This window comes from Anopheles gambiae, chromosome 2 (genome assembly GCF_943734735.2).
Source record: "Anopheles gambiae chromosome 2, idAnoGambNW_F1_1, whole genome shotgun sequence".
Lineage (NCBI taxonomy): Eukaryota > Metazoa > Arthropoda > Insecta > Diptera > Culicidae > Anopheles > Anopheles gambiae.
The window spans coordinates 36,580,326-36,607,782 of record NC_064601.1 but is presented as its reverse complement, the minus strand read 5'-3'; the positions used below and the strand labels follow the sequence as shown (position 1 = coordinate 36,607,782).

The following is a 27,457-nucleotide window of genomic DNA, read 5'->3' as shown; positions in this document are numbered from 1 at the left end:
CAACGGCGATAGGTAAATGAAAAGAACTCCGATCAAACACCGGAAATTCGAAGGCAATATCCCCTTTTATGCAGCGTCGGTGATTCATTCGACTGGAATGTGTACCAAAACAACTCAAATAGATAACCACTTCAAGAAGGAACCTTTACACTTCGATCTTCTGAAGCCTCGTTGTTGCAATAGACACATTCCAGACCCGAACTAACTGCTGCGATCAGAGATAAGCGCTACCTACTCGCCAAACGAACCATACATTGCCACTGTGTGTCACAACAAATCAACCATCCTTACAATAATTCCATTCCGAACCGAACCGAGATACCGTGCTCCAGAACAAGGGCTCCGGTACAGACACGGATGGCCACTTTACATCCGGTCCAATTTCCGACCGTTCGACCGAGTGCGCTAAACGGGGGCGGAAACGGCAACAAAACTATTCGTGCGCAAACATACGGAAACGCTTTCGCTTTCCCATCGGCCGCCGCATCCCCCACGGTCTCTCGGAGCATTAGGCGGCGGTGTTGCTGTTGCTTCTGCGGATGCTCACACTTCCGGCACCGTATGGGGAGGGTGCTTCTTTTATCGGCCTCAAATCCCATATCTCACTCTCGTGCACCCAGTGCGTGATTCGCTCGCCCTTGCTGCCTTACAGTGCCCTTAGAGGGTTCAAGAAGTGAGAGGGGTCCGCTCTGCACTTTTCGCTCGGTTTCTGCGTCTCTGATTTGCAACATCTTTATCCGCACAGTACTGCAACAAAACTTTACTACACCACTTTCAAAACACACCGGCATTGGCAGAAAAGTTTAAACCTTGCACGAAATTTTCTTCTGTCCTCTGTCCGCTCATTAGTCCCCGAGTGGATGTGAGCTCGAGTGCGGCAGACGATGGCTTTGATTCAAATGCAGGCAGATGTAATTGCACGCTATTCACCACTGCCTATACTTCCGTTCCTTCCGTGACTGTGAGAGCAGCTAGAAAGGCTATGCTGTCGCTCTGGCTGACTCACTCCTATCGCCAGTTCGGGCGGTTAGCCGAGCATAAGATACAGATTTCAATGGAGTGTGTCTTTTGCCGTCAGGATGGGAGGTTCATGCCTCGGGTGGCTCGGGTTTGTCAACTGGCCGGAGCGCAAATTCAAAGCGCGTCCTGTAAACGACATCAACGGGGCGAAGGTCTATGCGACGGCTGCCCAGTGCGGATAGACGAAAGGACGGAGTGTGTGAGCTACAGCTACGACGAGACGTCTCACAGCATATTCACAGCAAAGCCCGTCCGGGACAGCGCTAGCTCTTGATATGAATGGATGCTACTCATTGTTTATTATGCACTTTGGAAACATATGATTAATGCTCAAGTTCCTGTTGCGACGCGTGTAGCCCGAACAGAACAAACAAAAAGTGCCCCGTCTCCGTGGGGATTCCTGTTTGTCTCATGATTCTTGCTTTGGTGAGTTTATACAACACCTTGACAATGTTCAGCGCTACAGCCAATGGGATGGGGCAACTAAAATGGCGTAAAATGAATAAAAGAGGATAGAAAATTGTAAAATGACTAGCTGTGAGGAGGACGCCGAAATGGAACATGGCTGCTTCACCTCTTATGCAAGTGCCGAACTTACATTCTTCTGATTGGTAGCATATCGTGGTGCGTGATTTTGTATCTCGCACTGCCTGTGGCATGTGATCGAAGGTTAAACCGACTCCCGGAAAGCGGAACACACACGGAACACACACACCCTGTACGCACACTGTACTGACCTAGCTATTTCTACTTTCCGGTTTTTTTAAGCCAATCAAAATCCGAGACCCACCCAAAAGCCACGAAGCCAGTTCAAAATGGACAACTTTTACTTTTGCAGGCCCCATTACTCGTCCCGCGCTTCCCCGCTCCGTCCTCTCGTCCTCGCCAACAGTTCCATTCGCTTGGCCCTTCAAAGTTTAGTGTTCCAGTCTCGCTTGGCGACACCCCTACCACACGGTACGGGCCAGGCGGTGGCCGTCAGTTTGATTGAAATATATTCTTACCTTTCCTCGGTACCGGGCCCGGTGTTGCCAGGCCGCACACAGCTGAGCCACCGCAAACTGCACTTCGGCCGGCAGTTTGCCGACAAGGGGGTGGTACAAAGTGTCGCGAGCAGTTTGGCTTGGCAAACAAAGCCAAACGCCGACCGTCCGGTCCCGGGGCCGTTGGATATAAATCTGGCTGGTTTTGTTTGTTCCCGGGTTCTCCCGGGGTTGCTTTTTGTTTTTCCTGCCCCTCAAACTGGCCGTAATTTAGAAAGGAAATAAGCCTTGCACCGCCTGCCATCGACCATCGGGGTCCCGGTGTGGTGGTGCAGCAGCAGCAGCAGCGCCCTGTCACGGTCATAAATCATAATCATCTAATCTGTCCGCTTCCCGTGGGGTAAAGTGGTAACGCGTTGACCTCTAGCGGTCAGAGGCTTTTGTGTGCTGTGCGGACGGGTGTGCGGAGACACACTGCGCGAGTTCCTGACTCTGGTGCACTGTTGCGAAGGTGCTCCGTTGCGCAAACTACTGGCGAGCGGTGAGCGTTTATTTCACATTAAACTTTTTCAAGTGGTCGTTATGGAGCGTTTTCGCTCTTTACTTACTTGCTTGCCGGTATCAACCGCCCAATCGGTATTTAAATGTTCGGCTTGCTTTCAATCATTTCACTAGCCCCTGTTGCCCTCATTTAGCGGCTCAGTCTATAGCTGTGTGAGTCATTGCAGTTGCAATGGGATGGGAGAGGGCGCTACCAACCAACCAACCAACCAAGCAAGCCAAGATGCAACTGTTTACATTTATTTATATAAAAATATTCCGAACCCGAGCGGTCTGCCGGTGCACTTTCGCCGCACTAGAAGGTGGTCTACTAAACCCGGCACACAGCACAGAAAAAAGGGAAGCAAATGAATTCCTTCAGCAAACTTAGCCAACGACCATTTCCCTAGACAGCAAGGCGATGCTTCTATATCCGACTGCTGCCGGGACTCTCTGGTGCTATTGGACTCTCTTCCAGCTTCTCAGCCTGCACTTACTTCCGTTACTGCCAAACTGCAAGCCAGGACCGTTTCGTGTGGCAACGTCGGTCAAACGTGGCGAACATTTCAGCGAACCTCACTCAACGCGCATTTATGCAAACTGCACCAACTGTACGTTTGGCGTACACTGCACACGGAATCGGGGGCCCGGATTTGAACTATTTTAAAAATAATACCTCCTCACTCGTCTTGGGAGGGAAGGAGGTGCTTGGGGTGATGGGAAGCTTGAAACAGGCCACAGGCCCGATCGGTGGCAAGAATTAAAAACAACCTTCCGCTACCGATCTTCACTCTCACTCCCGCGGTAAGAGAAATTAATGCACACCCGCGCAACTCATGCACTCGCACCTTGAGCCAAATTCGTTCGTGCAAGCGCAGCAACACCAACCGACGGGTGTGTTGCATTCGTCGATGCAAATGCGCTCAATTTTCTGTGCCGTGCCCCGGTGTTTGTTGGTTGGTCGGCCCGATCGCTTTTACCATCGTCACCCACCCACCGAAACTAGCGCTCTCGCCGTAATAAGCGGCATGTGCCAGCTGCAACGAATTAAAAATAGTTTCAACCAAACACACCCGTGTTGACCACAGCCAGTGCGACCTGCCGGCCGGCCGGCCGGCTTTTCCCTTCGGTCTTTGTCATTGTCAGTGTTTATTGCAAGCGTTGAGCGATCAAGTAAAGTATACGTGTTACGTGAAATGTCAGCCATGTAAGCGATTTACCATTTTTCCGCCGTGCTAAGGTTCAAGCAATCCATTATTGAGCCTTTTCAACGATGAAAAAGCATGATCAACATGCCGGTTGCATGCACCGCTGCTTGCAGTTGCAAGTAAATGCCTCAATGCATGTACGGTTGGCAAAAAAAGAAGAAACACCATGCAGCACCGCTTACTTGCAGCATCTTCTTCGCTCGGTTGCGGTTGCCGGGTTTAAATTTATTTCCCTTCAGGTTATATTACACCCCGCGGGGTAACTGATACCGTTGCCAAAATGGGTTTGTTGCCTGGGGGCCATCGTAAAGCGGCGAAATGATACTAATTCCTCAAAATAAAAAAAATATAATACAACCATTTACCATCCCAAAAATGATTATAATGATGATGATGATGATGATGATTCAACGATCGTTTCTCTGCCGCGTAATCGTGCCCTCGAAAAAGCAAAGTCTCATCGAAGGAAGGAAGAAAGATCGACAGTGCAGTGGCGTTGATGGACTGCCGGGGGTGGACAATTAAATCCCTTCACCGGCAGTACGCAGCACTCAGCTCATCATTCGCCTGACCGATCACACTTCTGCCGCGGAACCGGTCCCATTTCCACCAGCTGACCGGACCAACGTCGCGTTAATATGGTCGAAATCGCAAAGGAGGAAAAAAGGAAAAGGCCCGACCCCGTCCCTTAATTGATCGGACCGCTGAGTGCGCGATCGCACAGACGCGTATAAAACCGCAACATAAAAAAAGCAACGTGATTTGGCTATAACCAGTGACATCTGCTCAATTTATAGCCGGCATTCATTTCGGTTCGGATTCAGACTTTTTGTTTTTGAAACATCACCATTGATGGATCGGCTGTGTTTCACCCCTCGCTTTTGAGTGGTATTTAATATGCGCACCTTTAAGTGCTAAGATTTTTTTTTCGATCTACTAAAACGATTGGCTAAAAAGCTGTGTTGCTGTGGTGTATTTTAAATTCTTCATAAAATATTTTTATTTCAAGGATGCGACTGCTTTCAACCAGAACACGAACCTTTCTCTATCATTCCGTTCGAAACATGTTTGATCTTGTTCGCTTGTCTTGTTCGCGAAGCGTCACTACTTCGCATGAGCAGATAAAATAAACGATAGACATGTGCCAGTAATTCCTCAGCCACTCTGTACATCGAGGCACCGTCAAATCGTTCGCTGAGTTTGAAGCTCGCGATTATGAAATACTCACAACGGAAGCTGTATCGCTTGTGCGATACACCCCAAGAAGTAACAGCCAAAAGAGCTAGCCAACCGTCCCAACTTATGTACAACCGCTTGCCAAGAGGAATGCTGGTTTTGGATCCGTTCCCTGAGCGGAGGTGAAGGTCAGCAACGACAACAACGCTGCAACGCCATATGAGCGAGCAGCTCGAGGAGCTCAATTTTTACCAATCCCGGGAGCATTGTGGTTTGATCGCTGCTTCATGCACTGCAGCCGGGATATTACGACATATGCAGTCTCATAGAAATCTTAATGACACTTTTTAAAGCTACAGCAAAGAGGCGGGGGTTTCTCCAGATATTCGGAAATTAGTGGAAACACCCCTCCCGCTGGCACTCCAAATCCCGTCCCAAGTGCTTTCGAAACGCACCGCGCGGCGGCAGCGTTTCGGCAGCAGATTGTGTCATGCACCGCGTTTAACGAGTTTACTTTCCATTTCCTGACCACCGCTGCTCCACCCAAGCGGAGGCCACTTTCCATTGCGCTCCCAGCAGCAGCAGCAGCTCCACCACCACCTTCTGTTTTGTTTTGTGGAACACCCCGATTCGTAGTGAAAGTGAAGCCGATAGCGCTGCGATTCGTTCGGCATGCGGATCAAGGTGGACCGGGTTGGCCGCCACTTCCGTCACCGGTGGTGTTGCAGTGTTGACTGATTCTCGTACACCGATGGAAACAAGCGTAGGAGGCAAGGTAAAAAGCCACACTGACTTGTCTATTTAGGACCTGTTCCGTGGCTCACCCTTCCGGAGGAGGATCATCATCACGACACTGTACGGCGATGCCTTTCTCTTCGCTGTTTGTCTTACGAAACGTTTTCGGCCAGCGATCAGCGATGCATAAAGCAGTCTTGCCCACCCCCCCTGATGCGCAACAGCATACAATTTTTGACATTAACGAACACACACACCCCTCAGTTGTGTGGCACCTCGTGCCATGCAATCGTACTGGAGCTGCGTAGACCCTCCTCAACCACCGTAAGCCGTCAATCAGCTGTTGAAGATCTCAGCCTCATGGCAGGTGTCGTGGCAAATCGTGGCAATAGAAATCGGGACACACGCACGTCATGGGGGAATGGGGGAAGAGTGGGTGAAGTGCACCATACTGTACGAACGGGCACGATTGAAGATGATCGCACGCACGCAGTGATGGGATAGTGAGGTGGCATTTTGCTGACAGCATACACACGAGGGGCAAGATAAAGACGATGATGAATGACGGTGGAAAGCACCACCGAAGCAGTGGACGGGGGGAGGGAGGGAGAAGAATGCACCTGTGAAACAAAGGGAAAATGATCACCTCGCTGCTTGGGTGTATCGAAAATGAAAACTCTGCCGAAACCGGCTGCCCGTGGCTGCTCACAGCAGCAAGAAATGAAAGTCTCTTACAACAATTTGCCGAACGGAATTGAGACGCTCCTGCGCTCAGTGCCTCTTGGCCAGTGTGTGGGGTGGGTACGCGTAAAGAGAGACACTGCTACATACACAGGTGCGACTCGTGCAGGAGATTTTGCGTAATTTTTCATCCCCATGCCACATAGCCCGGTGTGTGTGTGCTCGATTTCACTTTCCACCGATGACATGGCCGATCGTGGCTTAAACCCTACAGTTTCTTTCGTAAAATCTTGAAAACTGATCCACTAAAAACTACAACGATCAACAATCACGACATGTGTTGCATAGTTTCATGTACATGTTTTACCTATCTCCATAACGTGGCATCCAAAACTAAAACACTATATTATCCGAAACTTCACACTTCCGCGATACGATTGGGCTACGCTTTGCGCTGACATTCACTGTGCCGTGCATGCGTTTTCGTGTCCGTCTTGTTCGTCGCATGTCGGTCAACATGTCGAGCCGCATGAAAAAAAGGGAGCTATTAATTTTGAAACACACCAAAGTGCCCAATGGCTGAAGGACACCGGGAGCAGTGCATGCAGTTGAGACAAAATCCGGCTTCTCTTTATGAATGTCGAACAAATAGCCTCGGGATTGGGAGCAAAATATGACATGGCCCCATGAGTTTTCGGTGAAATGCGGACACACGACGACCACACAGCAACGCACACGGTCAGATCCGGTCCGACATGCAATGGTGGCCGAAAAATCGAGCAACCTGAAATTACATCAGCGTGCGTCTGCTGCCGCCAGAGGCAACAGGCTGTGGCGACCTTTTGCACACACCCCGAACTGGTGCTTATTTCCTCGGGCACTGTAGCCCGAACTAGTCCTGTGGGAAGCAATGGCTGTAAGCCCGCCAGACAACAGCAATAAAATTGCTACTAAATTACAGTCCAATGCAAGCCGGTGATTATCGAACAGTTGAAGACGGGAGAGTACTGCTTATTGACAGCCGACCAATATTTACATTTGCTTTACCAACTTACAATAAATCAGTGCCTTAACCTGGCAAACAATTCAAGTCAGTAACCAATGTATCTTGTTCTTTTCTTCTCTCCCTTCCTTATCCTACAGGCGCCGATTGAGCTAACCAAGCGGCTGGAGGAAATTCGTCTGCTGGAATCGCGCCGCTCGCAGCGGCTGGCAGTGCAGGAGAAGGATACGGACTTTGCCCGGCTGGCGGATATGGCCGGCGATCGGCGACGACAATCAAACAGCATCGATGTGCCATTCTCACTGACGCAACAGAACGGGTAAGTGAAGGTGTAGTGGTGTGTTAATCCCCGGTTTCGGACCACGCGGACCCACACTACGGTTTGGTGCAGGACATAATGCTACAAGCTACATCAATTCAAAGATCACGGCTGGCTGGCAATGGTTTAAGGTGGACCAGTTGCATGCTGGCGCGGGGACATACAATGTCGCAGGCAAAAAAACCCACCACTGATGACTTACTTCACGCAATACGGGACAGTGCCGGCGCCACACTTTGGCGATCTTGAGCTCAATCGCCCGCTCGAAGCAAGCGTGACACGATCTCAATTATCTGCTCCGATGTGGTGACGGTTGTTTGGCATTTTAGGGGCACCGTTTATGGGTGCGAATCGAAACGTGGCCACGTCCACGTAGCTGCTGACCCTCTTTGGCAATGCGGCGCCCGCACTGGCGGGAAGGTGGATGAAGTCGCTGCTCACCTGTGTCCCGCTCAGCTGTGTGACGTCTTCTTTGATCCACTGTTTGTATTGCGTACCTGTCTTGCTGTTACCCGGTTGTACTGTTTGCCTGTAACCATATGATGCAGCTCATATTGCACAGTGCATTGCTGCAGCAGCCGATGGGACCGAGTGCCAGTGTGCCATTACCCAACAAACCGCTTACGACATTCAGGTACATCGCGACAGGCAGCGCGCTATGACTCGGCTCGCTGCCAATACACGCGCCATCGTTTCGATATTTTAGTGATGCGACTGTGCAGGCAGCTCCTTCTTTTTTCTTCTGCGCTCAGCAACTCCGATGAAGGACGCAACGGTAAGGTATATGGATTTAATGCACTCCAAGCCGCCTCCCCCGTTACTGGGTGACCGTGAAGTGTGCTGCCTTGCTTGTCAAGCGGAGAAGCAACGTGACTCACTCCACAAAACCGTCCCAAGCTCGCGAGGGTGCAACTGCACCGCAAATGAAATTGCGTGCACACCGGCCGGTACACAATGCAAGTGCAGGCAGCTTAATCATCTCGTCGGCCATTGCGCTCGCCATCGCGCCATCCGCAACCGGCTTTGTTCAACCGTGACATTCGTGTTGGATCGTGAGCAGCACAGCGGCTTCCGGCTGCACGCTGGAAAGATCACGTCGCGCACTGTGCAGAGTGCAGTAGGCTGTGGCCGCGGATCCTCAGCTGATCTGGGCTGAGCAATTTCACAACACACGCTTTTTTTCTCGGGGTGATGTCCCACTTTTGCGCTTCTTTGCGCTGCGCTGCCGGGTGGTGTTTGTGCCGGTTTGCGCTCGTTGCATGTCCTCATTGCACGCGAATAAAACATGCACACTCGCGCACTCATTTAAAGCCGCACGGAGCCGCGGGTTTTGTTTGTTTGTTCGTGGGCTCGAGCCACGAATCGATTGACGTTTGCAGCTGATCCGACAAATGAGGAAAGCGCGTACCTACTCTTTGCGAAGGTAGTTGTGTAGGAAGGTATTCTTTCTGCCGTTGGTTCCGCGTAATCGTACGGCGACAGCACGAACACACCGCAAAGGGCGATTGTCGTGAGCGGTGAACGTTCTACCGAAAGTTGCAATGCCCACGGTTTACGTGCACTCTCGGATCTGACGTGGAAGACATAAATGCAACGCAAGCCCTTGAATAGCAACGAGAAAAAACACACACACACTTAAAGACTATAAAAGGGAAGCAAGCAAGGGAAACAACGCTCACTAAAAAGGGAAAAGAAACGCACAGCAATGGTCGCGTTCGCGCACCCCCGTTTCCCCACAATTCGTTCGCGAACGGCCGGTTTGCCGAAAACTGCGATCATCTGTTTCCCTTTATTTTTGCCCGCCCCACTCTGTGTGCTGTGTTTACAAGCGCTTTTGCACAGCTGATGAGAAGGGAGTGTGTGACGATCGTTCGGTTTGTTGTATTTTGCGAACGCGATCGCAGACGTGAACCGGCCGTGAGAGTGAGAAGGAGAATGACGCCAGTAGGGCCAGGAGAAAAGACGATCGCGCGGCACAGAGAGGAGTGCCAGTGTGGAAAGCGCCGACCGCAATAATTTGCGATTCGCCGGCCGCTTGGGGTGTTTTTTTTTTGCGCTGACGATGCGCAGTAACGGCTGAAGAAAACGAAACTTGCCCAAGGTCAGGGCATTTTTGGCGAACATTTTTTGCACGCGAAAGCACACACACACACACGCACACGTCCACACAGAGGAAGAGTGAAAGAATGAAGCACGTTTGCAAACATTGCGTCGATCGGGCGGTGGTTGCGATCGCCAGTCGGGCGGCCGTGTTCGGTTGTTGCTAGGCCGCGTCCGCGTTTTTTGGCGCTGCCGTTTGCCGTTTTCGCCTGCAGCAGGGTGATTTAATAGCAACGCGCGCGCAGCAGCAGCACACACGGTGAGCAAAAAAGGCGGTGTGGCGAATTTTTGTTTTAATTTTTCCCTCGTTCGTGCGGTTTTCTTTTTTAGCCGCTTTCGCTCGCATTCGACTTGCGCTGTTTTCCTTGCGCGACTGGTGCGGTTTTTTAGCGTCTTTGCTTGTTTTTCACCCCTCCCTCGGTGAGCTCACCACTTGCACTTCGGTTTTCCTTGGTTGCACCGTTTGTAACAGGTGCCCAGGGGGTTTGATTTCCGACGGTGTTTCTCGCTTTTTTTGGGCTAGAGCTTGTCCATAGTTGTTTTTTCCCTCTCTTTCTCTCTATCTCTCACTCTTTCTCTGTCTTTCCTATGTACACACTTTTTTGCTTTCATTTTTGGCTAACGGCGGTTTGGCACACATATCGCTTTTCATGGAACGGTTGCGAGATTTTTCAGGCTTTGGTTCTCCCACTGACCCGCTTTAGCCGCACTTCAGCCAATGGCTAATCGTAATGCCTGTGGTGTAAAAATGGCTGCTGACCGAATGTATGATGCTTGTCTACGGGCAGGCCAAATTAGCAGCCATCGTGGCGACGCTCGCAACCGTTCCACCGATTTGTGCAGGAATGTGAGGAAATGTGTCACACCACGCCTTACTTTTGCACTTACCGTCCATCGAAACAGTTGTGGGAGAGTGTGGGGTATGGCGGTATTACTGTCTACTTACCAAAAAGCAATACGGGAGAAAGCGGACGAGCTTGAAGAGGAAATCTTAACAGCGCGGAGCGCCACTCCTAAAACTTGTTTTTGACCCTGGCCCGATGAAGCTGACGTAATCGGGGCGGGGAAAGTTGTCAGCTAAAAGCCATGCGAGCGATCATGAAATTTCATCAGCTTAATAAGTCATCTTCGCATCTGACACAATTCTGCTTACCACGAACGAATTAACCATTCAATAAATTGTACATTTGGGCCACATTATTCGTACAGCACACGGCACGCATGTCTCGGCGTGATATCGTATGGTTCCCCACAGGAATGGCCGTCCGTCTGGCGTGAGTCATCGGGTGCAGACTTGCGTTGCATTATTATGCCAATTCTTGCGCTATTTTGCAACCGTGCAAAAGAAAGCTGACATCATCGTACGTGGGTATTTCGATATCTCCTTGATTCCAGTTGATGTAAACTCCAACGTGCCATACGTATAATTGGAGCAGATATTCGGCATTATTGTAATTCGTTTGTGTCGCAACATGCAACATTGACTCATTGTCGGTTGTCCCACTGGGCCCTCCGGTTTCTTGTCTGGAAGGTTAATTGAGCTTAATGATGGTGCCTAGGCTGAAGCTCTCTGTCTCGTACCAGTTCACGTAATGCGACGATTATCGCTCTCCCACGTCAAAATACAGCAATGTGGCGGAAATCCTTCAGCCGGACGACGCAGCCTTATGGTCAGGTCAGGGATGAACGATCCGGTACGGAACCGGCGCAGGGAAAGGTACTCCCAAAAATGGTCCTCTACCCTTGGGCCATTACTCCATAAAACGATGCCAAGGTTGTGGAACCTCGCTGTTCGCTCGTTGCGGCCGAAGCAGTGGAATGGCATTTTAGCGTGCAAATGAGTGAAAGGTGAAAAGATTTCCTTTTTCGTTGATTCGCCAATAAATAACCACTACCACTAGCTAGTAGCGGGCTGCCAGGGTGGCAGGATAATTGTTTGTTCGGTTAGGATTGATTTATTGGATAAAGACAAATTATCAAAGTCAAAGACCGCTGATGAAAAATAGAAACTCATAATTATGCTCCTTTAACAGACGATTGAAACGGCTAGACGCTAACATTTTGTAAATCTTCACAAGCAACATTGTCATTCTCGAAGGCACACAGACCTCTCTCTCTCCCTCTCTCTCTCTCTCTCAACTGTTCTAGACTAGCCGTCGCCTCAATCAATTACGTCCACAATGTTACGACGGTTTCAGCAGTTTTGTGCACGCTGTATGCAACGTTTCTTTTTCACCACTGTTGACCATGGTTATGGTTTAGTCCCCGGCTTGGTTCTTTGTTCTAGGAGTACAAGCTTTCATTTTTAGCGGTTGGTTGGTTGGTTACCCCCCGAGAATGATCTCATTAGACTCTCCCCCACTCTCTCACTCTCACCCATCCATCTATGCTCGCTTCATCGTCCTCGCAGCGAATTCCATTCTGCCAGAAGCTTTCTACGCCCGCTCCCTCCCACTTAGATGGGGAAAGTTTTTCTTTCCAAAAGTGTGTGCTCTGCCAAATTGCAATCAATTTTTATGACACCTGTACCCTAACCTGCACAACATTCGTCCGTCTGGGGGAAGAAAGATACTGCTGTCTGCAGCCTCCATATGGTAGCATTTCATCGTTCGAACCGCAACCGGCCCAGCCCGATTCCCGTTGCAAACCCTTCAAAAGTGGCAGGGAAAAACAACAAAATAAATTAACAAACCTCAAGCAACCAGCGCAAAAAGACAACCCCATACTGATGGTTGAAAAAAAACACACACACACACGTTGCTTACCACCATACCAGCTGTTTGTGTCTTTCGCGTGTCGTTGAAGGTTTTGCGTTGCGGAAAGTTTTTGTGTTAATTTTTTCCCATTTCCACACACATACACCCCACCGAAGAGCTTTCTTCGAAAACGGTTCAATACGCGTGTGTGTGTGTGTGTGTGTGCTAGGCAGACAGCCGGCAGCCACCAGACGGTTAGTTTACCGACCGATCAACCCCGACCGGCGTGGCATGGGACGTGATTTTCTGTTGGCGTAGGTTAAATTTATCCTCCCCAAAACCCAGACTGCCAGACTGCTTCGACCGGGGCCGCAACGGGGTAGGTATTGCGTTTGTCGGTGGCTGGTGCCGGTCATAATTTCCCTCTCAGCCCCGAAACCACCACCCTGACTCAGGATGCGCCCTGCGCGCCCTGCCTTTGTGACCGTTTTGCCCTGTCTCGACTTACCCAGAGCGATTACCAAGTGGAAATACGGAGAGAGAGAGAGTTAGAGAGAGTGAGAAAGAGGACGAAAAATCGAACCGCATTTTCGGCCACCCCTAGCCCGCGCGCGAAAAGCTTGCAACAACCGATGAAAATGTCCATGACCTTTTGGATGAGTTTGTCATTCACTGAAGGTCGAATTTTCGTTCGTGTGCTGGCTGCGCTGGCTGGCTGGTGCGGAAAGTTCCTCCAGACAGATGAGGCAGGTGGAGGGTATGGCCTAGAGGATGCGACAGTCAGTGCGGAGGGTGAAGCCAATACACAGCAAGAGATGGGGAGCACAAAAAAAGGACACAACCCACGGATCGAGTTATGGCTGGCGGTGTTGTGTTTTGGTCGTATTTTTCCACCGGTGGCGACGTGTAGCGGGCTGTATTTGGGTGCCATAGGTTCCGCTATGTGCCGAAAAGCGCTCTTTCCCAGAAGGTTACGCGTGTGGGTCAGTGCTTTGTACCATGCGTGACAACTGTTGTAGTTTCAATTTCAATTCAACCGACGTTCAATTTTTGGGCTATAGTAATGTTTCATAGAGCATCAACAAAACCTGCCAAACTGATTTTATGACTACAACCGCTACCAATTACAACGGATTCCCTTCCAGCGTCGATCCTTCCACCACCAGCAACCCCTTTTGGTGATAGAACCTATTGTAAAAGGCGAAATTTTGTATCGATTTTTCCTCCCCGGGTCTCCCTGGTGTGCGCCGATACTCCAGACGGCAGACGGCCGCGGCCCATTACGCTAGGACAAAGGCTCAATTTACAGCCCCAAAACGATTTTGTCGCCGGCGAATGCCGAAAAAATGAAGCCCCGAAGGTTGAAGGTTAGTCAGAAGGCAACACCCAAAAATTGGGAAAGAGGTGATCCAGTCTCAGGCGGATGCATTTTTTTGTTTGTCCATTGCTTTGTGCCATCGATGGCGCGTTACAGAGGAAAGTCGTGGGGGTTAATTACATACTGTATATTCATGTTTGCAGTACTTGCATCGGTGTCATCGCTAAGATCAAACGATCCTAGAAGCGCTTGTTATTGCTGTTCAGGGCGCTTCATTCGCTTTCATCCAACTCAATTGTTGCTCTTTTTTTGTGCCCAAATTTTGCCAATCAAAACGCTTCTAGTTTGAAATGTTTGACTTTTATTCGCCTTGGGTTTCTGTACTGCCCACCACGTTCTACATTCTGACGACACCTGAGATCTACGGGCCGGCCCGTTTCGAAGGGGGAAGATAGGGATCACTTTCAAACACCATGAGACCTGGTAATCGATTCGCTTGTGTTTAGAATACCGACCGGCCCGGGCCCCACCGTCTCTGTTGCACTCTTCTCTTTTGCTTCCAATTTTCTCACCAATCTTCGGTATCCGGTTACCAGACAAGTATGGCCACCGTCGGTGGCTAGCTCCAACCGAAACTATATTGCGGTGGTACGCTGCAGCAGCACACTCTGTGTCAACGTTCATTTTCTCGCATGCTTCAGATCCTTTTTCCGCACACTGACGGGGTTTTTTTGGTGCTGTTGCTTGCTCCACGCATCTAACCCAGGCAGAACTGGGTGTGGGGAGGGAAAGGGTGCCCAAAATTTGCCAACCAGAACGTTCTCCCCACCAAGACCCAAACGCTGCACACACAAACAAAAAACGAGCGCAAGAAGACCGCGAAAATGACGTGGACACCCGATTGCGCTTCTGCGTGCAACTTTGCAGCTTTTTGGAAAGGTCAGCTGAAGGTGAGATGCGATCACGAACGAGCTCACGTCAGTCAGCGAAACAGCGCTGCTAAAAAAAAGCATAACTTCCCACCCCTCGCCACACCATCGCCGACTGCATAGTCTGCAGCTCCGGTTTCGGTAGGTTGAAATTGCGTTTTCGCTCGCTGCAGATTGCTTCTTTTGTCGTGCCGTGCGCTTCCTTTCATGCCCCCGTGCTGCCCGTCTTCTGCGTACGCGCCGGATTCAAATTGGTGTGTTAGCTTTCCGTCCCGTGCTCGGTTACACAGATGCATTAGATCTGTGCACTGCTGCCGCCGGTGCACTATCCACCGCGCACCAGCGCCACCCAATCCCCCCCGACGGGGCGGAGATGGCAAATAGAGGTTATGAAAATGGATTGTCGAAAAAGCGCGCTACCCCGGCGGGGAGTTGCATTTCGGCTGAAGGTTGTCTTCCAAGAAGGTTGTTTCAGTTCGTTTTTTTGTCCGCTGTTGCCCAATTTTGTGTGATCGTCTGCGACGCATATCGAGCAAGGAGGGCATCTTCAAAGTAAGCTAATAAAATATTACTACCATCGTGAAAAACTTAGCATCGGAAAGTGTCTGTGTTTAAACGATACGAAGACTGGGGAGACGCCCAACCAGCACCAGCACGGCGGACGAGACGAGACCGAGACGGAATGTCTGATCAGGGACGTTGCTTTGAGCGACCAACACCACCATCACCACCGTCGTCGTCATGACAAGACACAGCGGGCGATAGAATTTGTGGGTCTGTTCAACCTGTCTGGTGGCCTAGATTTCAAGTTACTCCCAAAATCCCAAAATTGTAGTCAACGCTTCACTTCGATTAACCTCATTACCCGGCGGGGCTGAAGTGATTCCTTTCGTATCGCATCATCAGATTGAGAACGCAGCATCAGAGTGGGATGGGATTTCTTTCTTGTGAAGATGAGGACAGCAGCTACATTATCATAAAAAAAACCCTGCTCGCTGTGCTTCAACTTTGTTGCTTGGCAACTGTCTGGTTCTGGGCCCCGGACTGTTTTGAAACCCCCTAGGGTATGTCGATGCATTCCAACTCCATCCAGAATGGCTCAAGATGTTAAAACACTCGATGAAATCGTCACCATGGCTACGTGGACGATGAACTCGTTCGCCAGAAGCCGTAGCACATTGACATCGTTAACTGGAATTTCCTCCCATTTCGGCTTTCTGGCTGGTGGTGGCGAACTCCCTTCGCTTCCCTTCCGAGTCTCGGTCTACAGCCTCGAACGGAGCGGAGGATGCCTTAATGAGCGGCAGGATTTCGTGTTGACACAAAAATTGGAAGCTCACTTTATTTGGATACCGTTTTGGAATTGGATAGCTCCAGCTTTGTTGTCTTTGCTCATTGAAAGGATGCTCCCACCCCCGGGTGGGAGCGAACCATCACAATCCAGAGGTCGTCAGCATCGGCGCGTCTGGATGCCGGTCATCAAACCTACCTCAACCGAATCTCGCGAGACCGCTTGCAGAAATGCTTTCGCCGCCATTTCTCATCGTACTCGCCCCTGCTCCACTGCCACACCACGGTCGGTTATTTCGCTTGGTGACGATGAAGAAAGGCCATGGTCGATGGCTGGGGTAGCGCGTTACATTTCATACGATCGTATGATTGCAAGCAAACCGTTTCGACCCACCTTATATTTCGCCCACTGGCCCCGTGGCGAACACAATACGAAAAAAAAAACATGGGGGGATATATAAATGTATATAGGTGGTGAACTGTGCTCCACTTGCAATCTTCCATCGACGTTGGACGTTCTGACGTGCTGATGAAATGGATTGGGACGGTGAGTGTGGATCCGTCGAGAATCTGATTGCGAGACGTCAGCGAAAAGTCGTCGCTTGGTCGCAATTTCAGTTCAATATGTGTTTATGTGCCACGTTAGCTTAGGTCAGGATGGAGCAGCAGCAGTGGTGGTTGATGCGATTTTTTGAAGTTGCCGTGGTCTGTTGGTGATTTAGTGAAGAACAAACTCAACGATTAACTTTTGCAGTAAAGCTGCCGAGTAAGGAGAGCCAATCGCTATGTCATCAATGATTGATGGCATGGAGCCACTCCCTACAAAGACACACGCAGTACACGCAATTAGAAATTCCCTTTGCTTAGTAATTCATCTGCCCGCGGCTGTAATGATAGCGATTTTTACCCTGCTTTTTTATTGTGCTTGCACGCCATTTTGCACACGGGATTTGTACCACAAAGGACCACAAAGAAGCAAAACGTCATTGGTGGTACGACAAAGAGCTGCACAGAGAGAGAAAAAGAGAGACGAGAAAAGGAAACCCCCATTACACAGTTGCGTACTGTTCGCCTGTACCGCTCACCCATATATTATTGCGAAACATTGAAGCTTTTGGAGCAGTGGAAATAAAAAACAAAACAAAAAAACCAAAGCTCAACTGCAACGAACCGCCCGCGTCCTTCGCTGCACACTGCTCATTATCTTCGCTGCACACTGTGCAGCGGCGACAGTGACGGCAAACGTTCGAGCAGCGCTCGATCGCAGAAGCAGATAGCCTCGGTCAAATTAGCGGTCATGGTTTTTTTTGCGGAGATCCCCATGGGCGGGGTGGAAGAAGCAAAACGAGCAAAAGCAACAACAACAACAAAAAGCTCACCCAGTAGGCAGACCAAAACCAAATCCGGCCGAGGAGTTTGAAGAAAACTTCCTTGACGCAAACACTGACCACGGCAACAGCGGCGACTCACTGCGGACAAAGCGCACCCCTCCCGGGACACGATCCAGCGGCCGGACCAATGGCGAACGGAGGACGGAGGCGGTAATGTTATGGATTCGCGGCCAATGGCTTCTGCAGTTCGCACACCACACAGTACACTCACCCCACACCACACACGGTGCACATCCATACATTATCGCAACTCACCAGCCCCTTGTAGGCCCCGGGGCAAGATGGTGAGTGGACTCCGAACCTCCTCAGCCAAAGGGGAAGATAATGTGGAGAAACAATACGAATAAAAAACGGCATAAATCTCCGAAACCCCAACGAGCACGAAAGAGAAAGTGAGAAGAAACGAACGAATTTGGTGGTGCAAAAAAAAATAACAGAATACAAGCTGGGGTGTGGGGTCTCAGTGTGCAGTTGCAGTTTCTTGGGGTGGCACTGATAAGCGGTAGGTTTGCAATTTTCTGGCCTGTTACCGCCACTACGCAATGCATCCGTCGCACACATGAGGAGGAGTGAGGGACCCGTATCGCCGATAAGCGGGCGCATTGTGCATTGTGCTCCATTCGACACGGCTGCAATGATTGGGCTTTAATTTAATGATGTGTGTGTGTGTGTGTTTTTTTTTTTTTTTCTTGCAACCCACCGTCACACTTTCTCTTATCAGACGGTCCGATCCGATTGCAGCTTTGAACTTGATCCAACTTGCAGCAAGGAAATCTGGAACGCGGGTCGTGCATGTGTGTGCTGGGTTTTATTTCCGACGCGCGTCATCTAACCGTACGCTCCACAAGACCAGCAACACAAACGCATATCGACTAGCAAAGCGGAACAAAGTAGCTGTGGTGCGAGTTTTCGTTTACTTTTTTGTGTTCCCCTGCGGTACAATGGCAGGCAGTGTTGCGCCCGATGCACAACAACGAACAGTGTCTGCTGCACTCGGGACAGTGCCACATTGGGGTGGTGTGGTGAAGGGGGGGAATGGGAAGCAGTCTCGGCCAAGTAGACCAAGTATCAGCGCGCAAAAACACGGCACAACAACAACAATCCGCAAACCCCCGAAAAGGTTGATTGACCGATAATACATTGAACCCATCGTCGGCCGTTTTTCGCCGTCTTTGCCGTCGTCGTTGTCGTCGTAGTTGCTGTTGTTGTGCCGGTCTTATTAGCTCCCCGTCCCGAACGCAGCCATTCCTGAGACGGAGCAATTTTTCTTCCTGAGGGGAGGGATTTTGTCGAAACAAAACAAAAAAAAAATAGATGACACACAAAAAACACGCTCCCCCTCCATCCTACCACAGGCCTATACGCGTCTGCACCTCCCTAGAGCTGCAGTTTGCGATGCAAGTGCGTCGCTACCGTGCCGAAGCAAACAAACAGAGGCGACCGACAGGCGAAAACACTGCTGATAATCGATGGCGACCAAAAAGACCGGTTAAAGCGTGTGTGTGTGTGTGCGAGGTGTCGTCTTGTCAGAAACATTTGCAAGTTGGCCCAAATATTTCGGGGGGCTGAGGTGTTTATGATCGTTTGATTTTTATTTGTTGCTGGTTTTTGTTTTATGTTGTGGTTGAAAATACCAAAATGTACTTCTGAGGTTTCATTTCAATACTAGCCGGGGAGAATACTGAACCACTGATCAGCATCATTACTGCATCCAGCACAACTTGTTGGATCCCCCGCTGGGTGGAGAGGTGCCTGTGGAACGTGTTTTGCAGCTGTTATTTTTACCCTATCCACCCTGTTTTACGCACACACACACTTGTTGCGAACCCCTCTCAGCAGCTCGCTCTGTCACACTGAAACAACCAACCGTCACTCATCTAACTCTTCCCGTCTCGTTCTTTTCCTTTGTTCTCCGCCTGAAACAGATCTCGCAAACGACGGCCCTCGTACTCGCAGGACGATCGAGAGTACTACAGTATTAACGACGACGATCCGATGGACGAATGCAACGCCGCGCTGGTACTTATGAGCCTGTCCTGCTCGCCCAACTCATCCGTGCACGGTAGGTAGCAGCCGCTGGTGCTGAACACTGGCACACGAAAAGAACTTACATTCAATTCTTGCTCTCTCTCTCTCTCTCACACACATTCTTTCCATCTTAGGTTACGAAACAATTCTTGGCACCAGCTCGGGCAGCAGCACCACCTCCTGGAGCACCGGATCGACCTCGCCGCCGCTGAGCGAGGATGGACATTCCACACCACCGACGCACCACTACCAGCACGAGCTGAACCACAATCATCATCACAATGGACGCCACCAGGCGGCGGGTTCGGGCGGTTCGGGCGGCCGTGGCGCGCGCACCACCTCCCTGTCGACCTCGGACGAAGGCATCGGCATGGAGTACAACGAGGACATGCCGAGAAAGCGTCGGGTAAGTGTTTTTGACCATTCTTTTCTTCTTTTCGGGAGAAACATATGGGAACTCACGTGCAAGACCGGGCATCTCGGTCCGAACTCTGAAACACGGCTGGGACACATCCCCAGCGCGGGTGTCATAATTGTCAACGCAGGCCATCGTTGAAAGGTCGTACTGGAGGTCGAAACGCCAGCGGGAAGGGTTGTACGCCTTCATCAGCGGCAATCAGCTCCGAAACCTCTCTCGGCTCTCGGCCGCAAACCACACGGCATCAGTGCCCAAGCAACCTTGCCTGCCAATTAGTGCGCGGGAACAACGCAATGCTTGACGGCGGAACACGCGTTTGTGGTGGCGTAATGTACACCCTGTACCCCTCATTATTCCCATCGCCTTTCCCCCGCCCGGCGAGCGGATGCACTCAGCAGCACGTGTACGGTGTCGAGAGAAGGAGAGTACGAGTACGATCACGATGTCATAATATCGCTGATCGATTGCTCGTGCCGAAGTGACACATGGACCTCTATGCAGATACGTCGGGGGAAGGGGGGGAGGAGGGGAACGCGTGTGGACGCGTTTTGACAGCGGTCCGATTGACAGGTGGCCAGTGTTTAAAGTCTACCCGGTTTTAGTGCAAACGATCGTCGCTGCAAGAAGTGATCGTACTGCCAAACTTCACGCTTTCCTGTTGGCTTTAGACTTCAACGATGTCAAGGGTGGTGTACACAGACACAGCTCCAATCCTCTCCGCCGACGACCCTAGATGCTGAGATGGGTACCTGTTGATGAGCTTTGCGTAACCTTGGCCAGCGAGTGCACCTCAACCGCAACTCACCGTTGACAAACGGTTGAGAGCAACTCCCCGCAATTCGCGGCGGCACGTGTTGCGCTCCGGCCTCTAGTGGAGGACTTGAAGAAAGCAAGAAAGAACACGCAAAAAAAACAACATAAAACGCTCAAGTTCATTTGCTCAAACCCCATCGCCACCCGATCAGCTGTGAGTGAGTGCGCCAGTGTGCCGCCTGCACAAACAACTGGCCGTCGTCCCCCGTGCCTATCGCCACCAAAGTATGTGTGTGTGTGTTTGGCAGCAGTAATGCCGCTGCCCGTGCGTGGCCAATGTTATGCCATTCGTTCTGAGGGGGGGTGCTCATACGATGGTGGTGGGCTGTTGTTTTTCATTCTACTACCAGTCTCGTTCCTTTTTTTTTGCTGCTGCTGCTTTCGCGTGTGTCACTAGCTCAGCTGACCGGTAGGGCTGCCCTTGGCTCGTGTTTACCGTGTGGCCTATCCAGCGGATGCCGTAGAACTGCTGAGGCCCCCTTTTTTCCACGATACTGCACGTGTGTCGCGCGGTTACGCGATCAACCAGCAACCATTAGTGCAGCTAATTGCAGCACCACCAACACCCCACCAACAACAAACAACAAAAACGTATCAACGTGATCACACCGGGCAACAAAGTGGGTTTCCTTTGCGTATTTTAGTACCTCAAAAAAGTCAATTAGACTCACACACACACAAAAAAACCGTCCCCTTATCTATGGCGCAGGTTTCAGAAAGTCTGACTGACACATGGTTGGGGGAGGGGGGGTGTGGTACTAAATAATTCATAACGAGAGTCGATTGCTACGCGAGGTGTTTATAGTTATTTGCTCATTTTCTCACGTCCAGCTGGAAGTGATGCCGCTGCTGCGATATCGATGCGTTTTGGGTGTGCTGTGTGTGATCCTCAGTCCCACACGTTGCGCCATTTTTGAAACGGCATGCTACCATCTTCCGGATCGTCTTGCCTGCCAGTGTTAGTTGTTGTTGATTTTGAGCAAATTTATTTTTGCTCACCTAAAATTAGATGAAAATATTCGTACACTTTAACGATTTTTATTATTTACGACTTTCGAAATGTCAGTCTTAGTCCATTCTTCTGTTTCCTATTTTTTGTGCAGCGTACAAAAATGTTTGATGATAATGATGATGATGAGTAGGTTCGTTGGATTTGATTTGGTGTAGTTTTGGCTTTGTTTTTTGTGTGTGCACGATCTCGTTCCCCTTCAACCAATCAGTTTGCAATGCAGTCGTTGCAAAACCGTCCCAATCCTAGGCACAGGAGGGCGGGTGAAACAGCAAACGCTCACCTTGACGCTGCCATTGGATGTCGATTTTCAACAGGTTCCCGTGCCGCATACCTCCTACTGGCATGGAGCGTTTCTGCATCCGCCTGCGCTGTCATGCTCATGCAAACAAGCTCCATGACGCACACGCCGGCCAGGACTGAAGACACGGAAGTGGGAGGTGCCGAGGTAGCTGTTTCCATAATGCACTTCGATGATGTGCGGGGAGCGTTCCGGCCATCAAGCGCCTTTTTTTCGTTCATGCCGTTGCACACGGCGAACACCACCGTGTCTGTGATGATGTCCGGCAGCAACCAGACATGGAACCGTCAAAGTTTGGCAGGAACAGAGCAGAGGATCGTGATCGATTTTTTGTGTGTTGCAGTTGGAAGACTAATTTTATTGCTGGTTTGACTTTTTGGGCAATGCTCGTGTGTGCAGCAAGGTTAGTGTGGCGTCTTCTACCGTTTTATAGACGTCGTCGTACCGGCGGAAGGGGAAATCAAACCCAACCGAGATGCCCGATTCGTAGCTAGCAATGTCGCTTTATGGCACGAGAGCTGTGTGTGTGTGTGTGTGTGTGCAATAAATACAACCTGGGCTTGAACAGCTTTATGGCCGGGTTTTCCTTTTACGATCCACTCGGCGGGATGTGGAGGAAGGAAAACAAAAAAATAATAAACAACCAGCAGCAACTCCACCCCCGGCGATCAGGGTTTAACAATTTTGAGCAGCGGATGCTTTGGAATATGAACTTGAATTAGCTGTCAATGTCGACGAGTTGGAGCCGTTGGTGCAAATGCAGATGGATTGGGTGTTTTTTTGCAACCTGATTTGAATCAATATTGTGTGCCCGTGTGTGTGCATTTGAAGGTGAAATGAATTTGCAAGCGGATTTAAGTGCGATGGATATGGTGGGTTATGTTCGCTTCCTGGATTTCTGATGCATTTCGCGAATTCGGATGTTAAAATTGCAAATCGATTCACGGAAATCATTACCACAATTAGCCTGCAGAGCCTAGATACATATATTCCAGTTGCAAAGCATTCAATCGAAGGTGCAACCGACCGGCAAACAACACTCTTGAGCGGGACAGAGCACGCGCCCCGATTGACTTCAGCACAGTGTACTTGACCGATCGATCATCAGGTCGATCATCGTCTCGAATCGAAATGTTATGACTGGGGTGTGATAGGGCATCTAACGCAACATCGTTAAACCCGTTTCGTTGCACCCGTCGAGTCGTTAAAAGCTTATCAACGGCCTACCTACAGCCTATGCGACTGGTAAGCGTCTCGAGACGGAACGAATCTATCTCGTCAATGCCAAGAGCATTAAAAAAACCACGGTTGACGAATGGGCGAAGGGTGCAGCCCACTCCAACGACATGTGATGAGCATCGAAACTGTGTTTACGCAATCGCTTTCCTTTGCGTGCGTGGTCCCTCCAACGAGGGCACCTCCGCTATTGTCGCACCGGCTGACGGCGTGTGCCAGGATTATCTCATCTCGCACTCAATAAACAAACAAGCTGCTGCTGCTGCGTGCTGCCTCCAGTGGCCCACATTGAACTGCCTCCTGTGCCTCGGTGCATCTGCTTCTCCGCCGGCACAGAAACAAACACTATCTCTCTCGCCTGCCGGTGCATCTCTTCTTCAAACGGCACTATCGCGCGCGCTCCTCTTTTTAAAACCATGTCGTCCATGAGTCGTATTACCATTCCGGCCCAGTTATTGTCCTCGTTTAATAAATAATGTGACATTGGACAGATTTGTCTTCCGTTCTTCCATTTTTTTTTTTTTTTGCGACCGGTGCCGGTGAGGGTTTGAAACACCCCACTGCACACGACGACACACCACTGGGTCACACAATGATTAGAGCGCGTTTGTAAAACAGCAAAACGGGGACACACCAGAATGGATTGCATAAAGCGGCTGTGCTCTGGTTTGTGCCTGCTCTCATCGCCCACATCAAAACCGCCGGGTTTGCTCCCGGCGGTGGAGCTATTTTAGCACGCAGATGCATACTCACTGTCGCTGTCCCGCTTGCTCGCCTGCTGTTTTCGCGCCTGCCAGCATCTAAATTGGATGCATCGCGTTGGCGCTAGCCTTAGAGCTAGGTTTAGAGTGTGTGGCATGCTCGAATGCGTGCCCTCTCCATTGCCATCGTTGGTCTCCCCGTCCCGTCCGCCCGTGGCAGCAATAGCTTCGCTGGAAGGTGTGCGTGGAATGGTTTGAACACACCGCTTTGGCTGGTATGTGTGAGCGCCCCACCCCACTCCCAACCGGTGCCGTACACGATGCAATGCAATGCAGTGTAGTGCGCAAAAGCTGCATCCTACCACTACCAACGCATGACACGTGCCATCGCTGCTCCGCTCACTTTTCAACCCCCAGCGTTGTCGAGGTCGGGCTGCCTCGTTGCTGGAGATTCCCTTGAAGAGTGTTTTTATTATTTTTCCACCCTTTTCAACAGCCCTTCCCACTTGGGCCAAGCGCATATGCGATTGTGTGCATGCTCGTGCACTCGCTTGTTGTTTCTTTTCACACTTTTAAGCACGACTTCAAACGCGTTCCGAGGACACGTCGGTGCCGGTGACAGGATGGATATCAGCGCTGTTGAAAAAAAAATGGTTCCAGCGTAGATCTTACGTGCGCGGGCCCTTTTAAAAGTGTCGCCAAAAGTGTTGATTGAACATTCGTCTCATATCTTCAGCATGTACAGTTGTAATTATATTAAAAACAAGTACGTTTTTTGTACCTCAAGCACTGCCCAAACGTTTCGGTTTTGAACTTGAAAGTTTTCCCGAACAGATGGAAAGCAAACGTGGACCAGAATGGGAAAACCAGTCGCAACATCCCAACAATCGAGATCAATTAGAACGAGAGCGGCAAATGGCGGGGTCCTTTTTTGTTGCTTGCTCAGTGAATTACCAAAGAACATGACAGCTCGGAGCTATTTTTGTTCCCTTTCCCCCTGCTAGCCCCTGCTAACGTGCAATCGATTTTGTTCGCCTGTCAAGAACAGCCAGCCAGAGCCTAATGATCGTTTGCCCACTTCCGTTTCCTGCTCCGTTCCGAGTGCTGCGCAAAGACCGAGTGCCCGGGTGCAAAATAGGGACTGCAACGCACAACGTGCCCCAGTTTGACCTTGATTTGCACGGTAGCGCCCTGCACGCCGCATCGCAGAACGTGCACAGCTTGGGCTGAGGGTTTCCGCTTCATGATGAGCGTTTTTCTTCCTGCCAGTGCAGCTTCGCACGCTGGCCGAGATGGAAAAGAAAGCGCAAAGAAAGGTCGGTTCGGGAAATGGAAATGGGCTGACACCAACGTTCAACCACCAACACAGACGAGATGTGGTGCTGTGGCTGTGTGCAGCTAGGCTGTGATTATGATGTACGAGAGATGCAGATTTTTGCACCACAATGCACCGGGAAATTGGGGCACGAAGGATTATGGCCCGGTGTGAGCGAGCAGTGGAATGAGCGAAACCGAGCAGAACATCTCGCCACATCTCGCCAAAGGAAGGAAAGGGAACACAGCTAATGGCGCACCATGGCACCGGTGGATCGATAGTTCCGTGAGCTGTTGGGGAGAACGCGTGTGCCGGTACTTCTCGCACCGAAACACGATGCCCGAACCAACGGTGCGCGCAAACAGAGAGGGATTGCAAGTGAAAATGAACTTGAACTTGAACGTGAAATAAAAAGCTTCACGGTGATCTGGCGATGATGGTGTGTGCAATTTAAGCATGGCTGTCAGCTCAACCTGGGAATCATGCTCGCTCGTTTGCATTTTGACGGTAGAACTTCTCAGCATTACTTTAAAATTTAAAAGTAGAATAGAAAAAATGTTTTGTGTTGCAAACCAAGCGTTTTAGAGACACTGTTGGGCTACTTTGTTTGTACGCCACCTGTAAATCTAATCTTGCGCAAGAGGCTGTCGAAAGTCTAGCAAACGCATAAACTACATGGCAAACAACAAACTCTCGGGGCACGTGCAATCGAAGCTAATGTTCCGAGAGGCATCGGTAATGACCACAAATCCACATGCACACTCCTCGCGCGCGCACACCATACATCAGCGTACGGAGTGGGTAATTGTTCAGCGGATGCACGTGAAGCAGCTGACTCGATTGCGCGATTGAACAAACGGCATGCAAAAAACAAAACCGTCCATGACCGTGTCCTCCAGCTAAAGGCTGTATAGGCTTCCCGGTTCGTGTGACTCGCACTGATGGGTTTGCAACGGTTTTGGCTTTAAGCTTGTGGCTCGTGCTCGAAGTCCACTCTACCGATGCTGCTGCAAACGGTTTCGCCGGGCCCAAACGGGTGGGGCCCATAAAACATCGACCCAACACTGCCTGGTGGGGCCTGGCCAGCAAATAATTAAGAGTGAATAAACAAAAAAACACACAAAAACGCTCCTCCGGATAAACAGCATTGGCAATGTGAGCATAAAAAATCGGCGCGCGTGTTTGACCTTCATTGCAGCACGACTATATCTTTTTTCTGTTTTGCATTTGAATTGCCTCTTCTATTGCTCGTGTTCTTTCTCCCTCTCTCTCTCTCTCTCTCTCTCTCGCTTTGTTTGACATAGTGCCATTTGCTTTAGGATTATCCCGGGTGGGGGTGGCCGTTCAGCTGCACCACTGCCACTAACGCTCCTGTTGCACCGGCCGTTTCGGCCGAATCTTGCTCTAGCTGCCCCGTTTCAATGCACAAAATCACTGCTTGCCACCTGTTTCATTCATTCTCTACCATAAACCCCACAACGCTCCCGTGCATCGATCGCATTCTGCCCTGCCCGTGCATGGAATGGCACTGCGACAGCCAAATGCAGCGTCGGCCGGTCGTCCTCAAACGGACGCCGAGCGTCGAGTTAAATTCCGATGCTCGTTTATTCGTCCTGGGTGTGTGTGTGTGTTTTTGCTTCTTTTTTTCCTGCAAGCTATCGATTTTTAAGCTTGGCCTCGAATAATTCAAGACCACCCACCTGAAAAGCCTGCAATGAGCCGTGATTTTAAATTCGTGTACGTGTCTGTGGGACTCACCCTCCCACAGCCGCCACTTGCACAAGATGTGTAAGAGGGACAAAAAAATGGAAAAAGACATACAAATCAAAACACCCTAAACATATCCAAATAGTTGCAACGTGACACGAATAATTGAATCCAAATAATTCGATTGAGCTTTTTTTGTTGGAGCGTCAAACGCTCCTGTGAAAAGAATTATTGAATTTTCGCTGCAAATGCGTTCAAGCTTTCGGTGAACCTTTTTGTGTGTGAAATAGATTTAGCCCACTTGACGTTTAGTGTTGGAAAAATTGGTACATCCTTACAAATTCCATTCGCACTCACTAACCGAGGGGGGGATGTGAGAACACTGTCGGGTGCATTCGGTGCACTGCAAAGGCTGCATCATGTTGACGGGTGCGCGCATGCGAACCAGAGCAACCGACGCTGCACTGGCAAATTGTGCGGCGAACTGTTCTAGTGTTGGTGGTGGTTGCCAATGCCGCTCCTCCGGTCCGACTCCATCAC

The 27,457-nt window shown here is 50.3% G+C and overlaps 1 protein-coding gene across 1 annotated transcript in view; it reads left to right on the top strand.

The window, feature by feature from the left end:
• Positions 1–27,457, top strand: part of LOC11175922 (zinc finger protein 395) — a 93,560-nt gene that overhangs the window by 36,332 nt on the left and 29,771 nt on the right. The window contains exons 2-4 of the mRNA XM_061643490.1: positions 7,487–7,665; positions 19,315–19,451; positions 19,552–19,823. Of these exons, the coding sequence (XP_061499474.1) occupies positions 7,487–7,665; positions 19,315–19,451; positions 19,552–19,823 (588 nt within the window). The remainder of the gene's footprint in view (positions 1–7,486; positions 7,666–19,314; positions 19,452–19,551; positions 19,824–27,457) is intronic.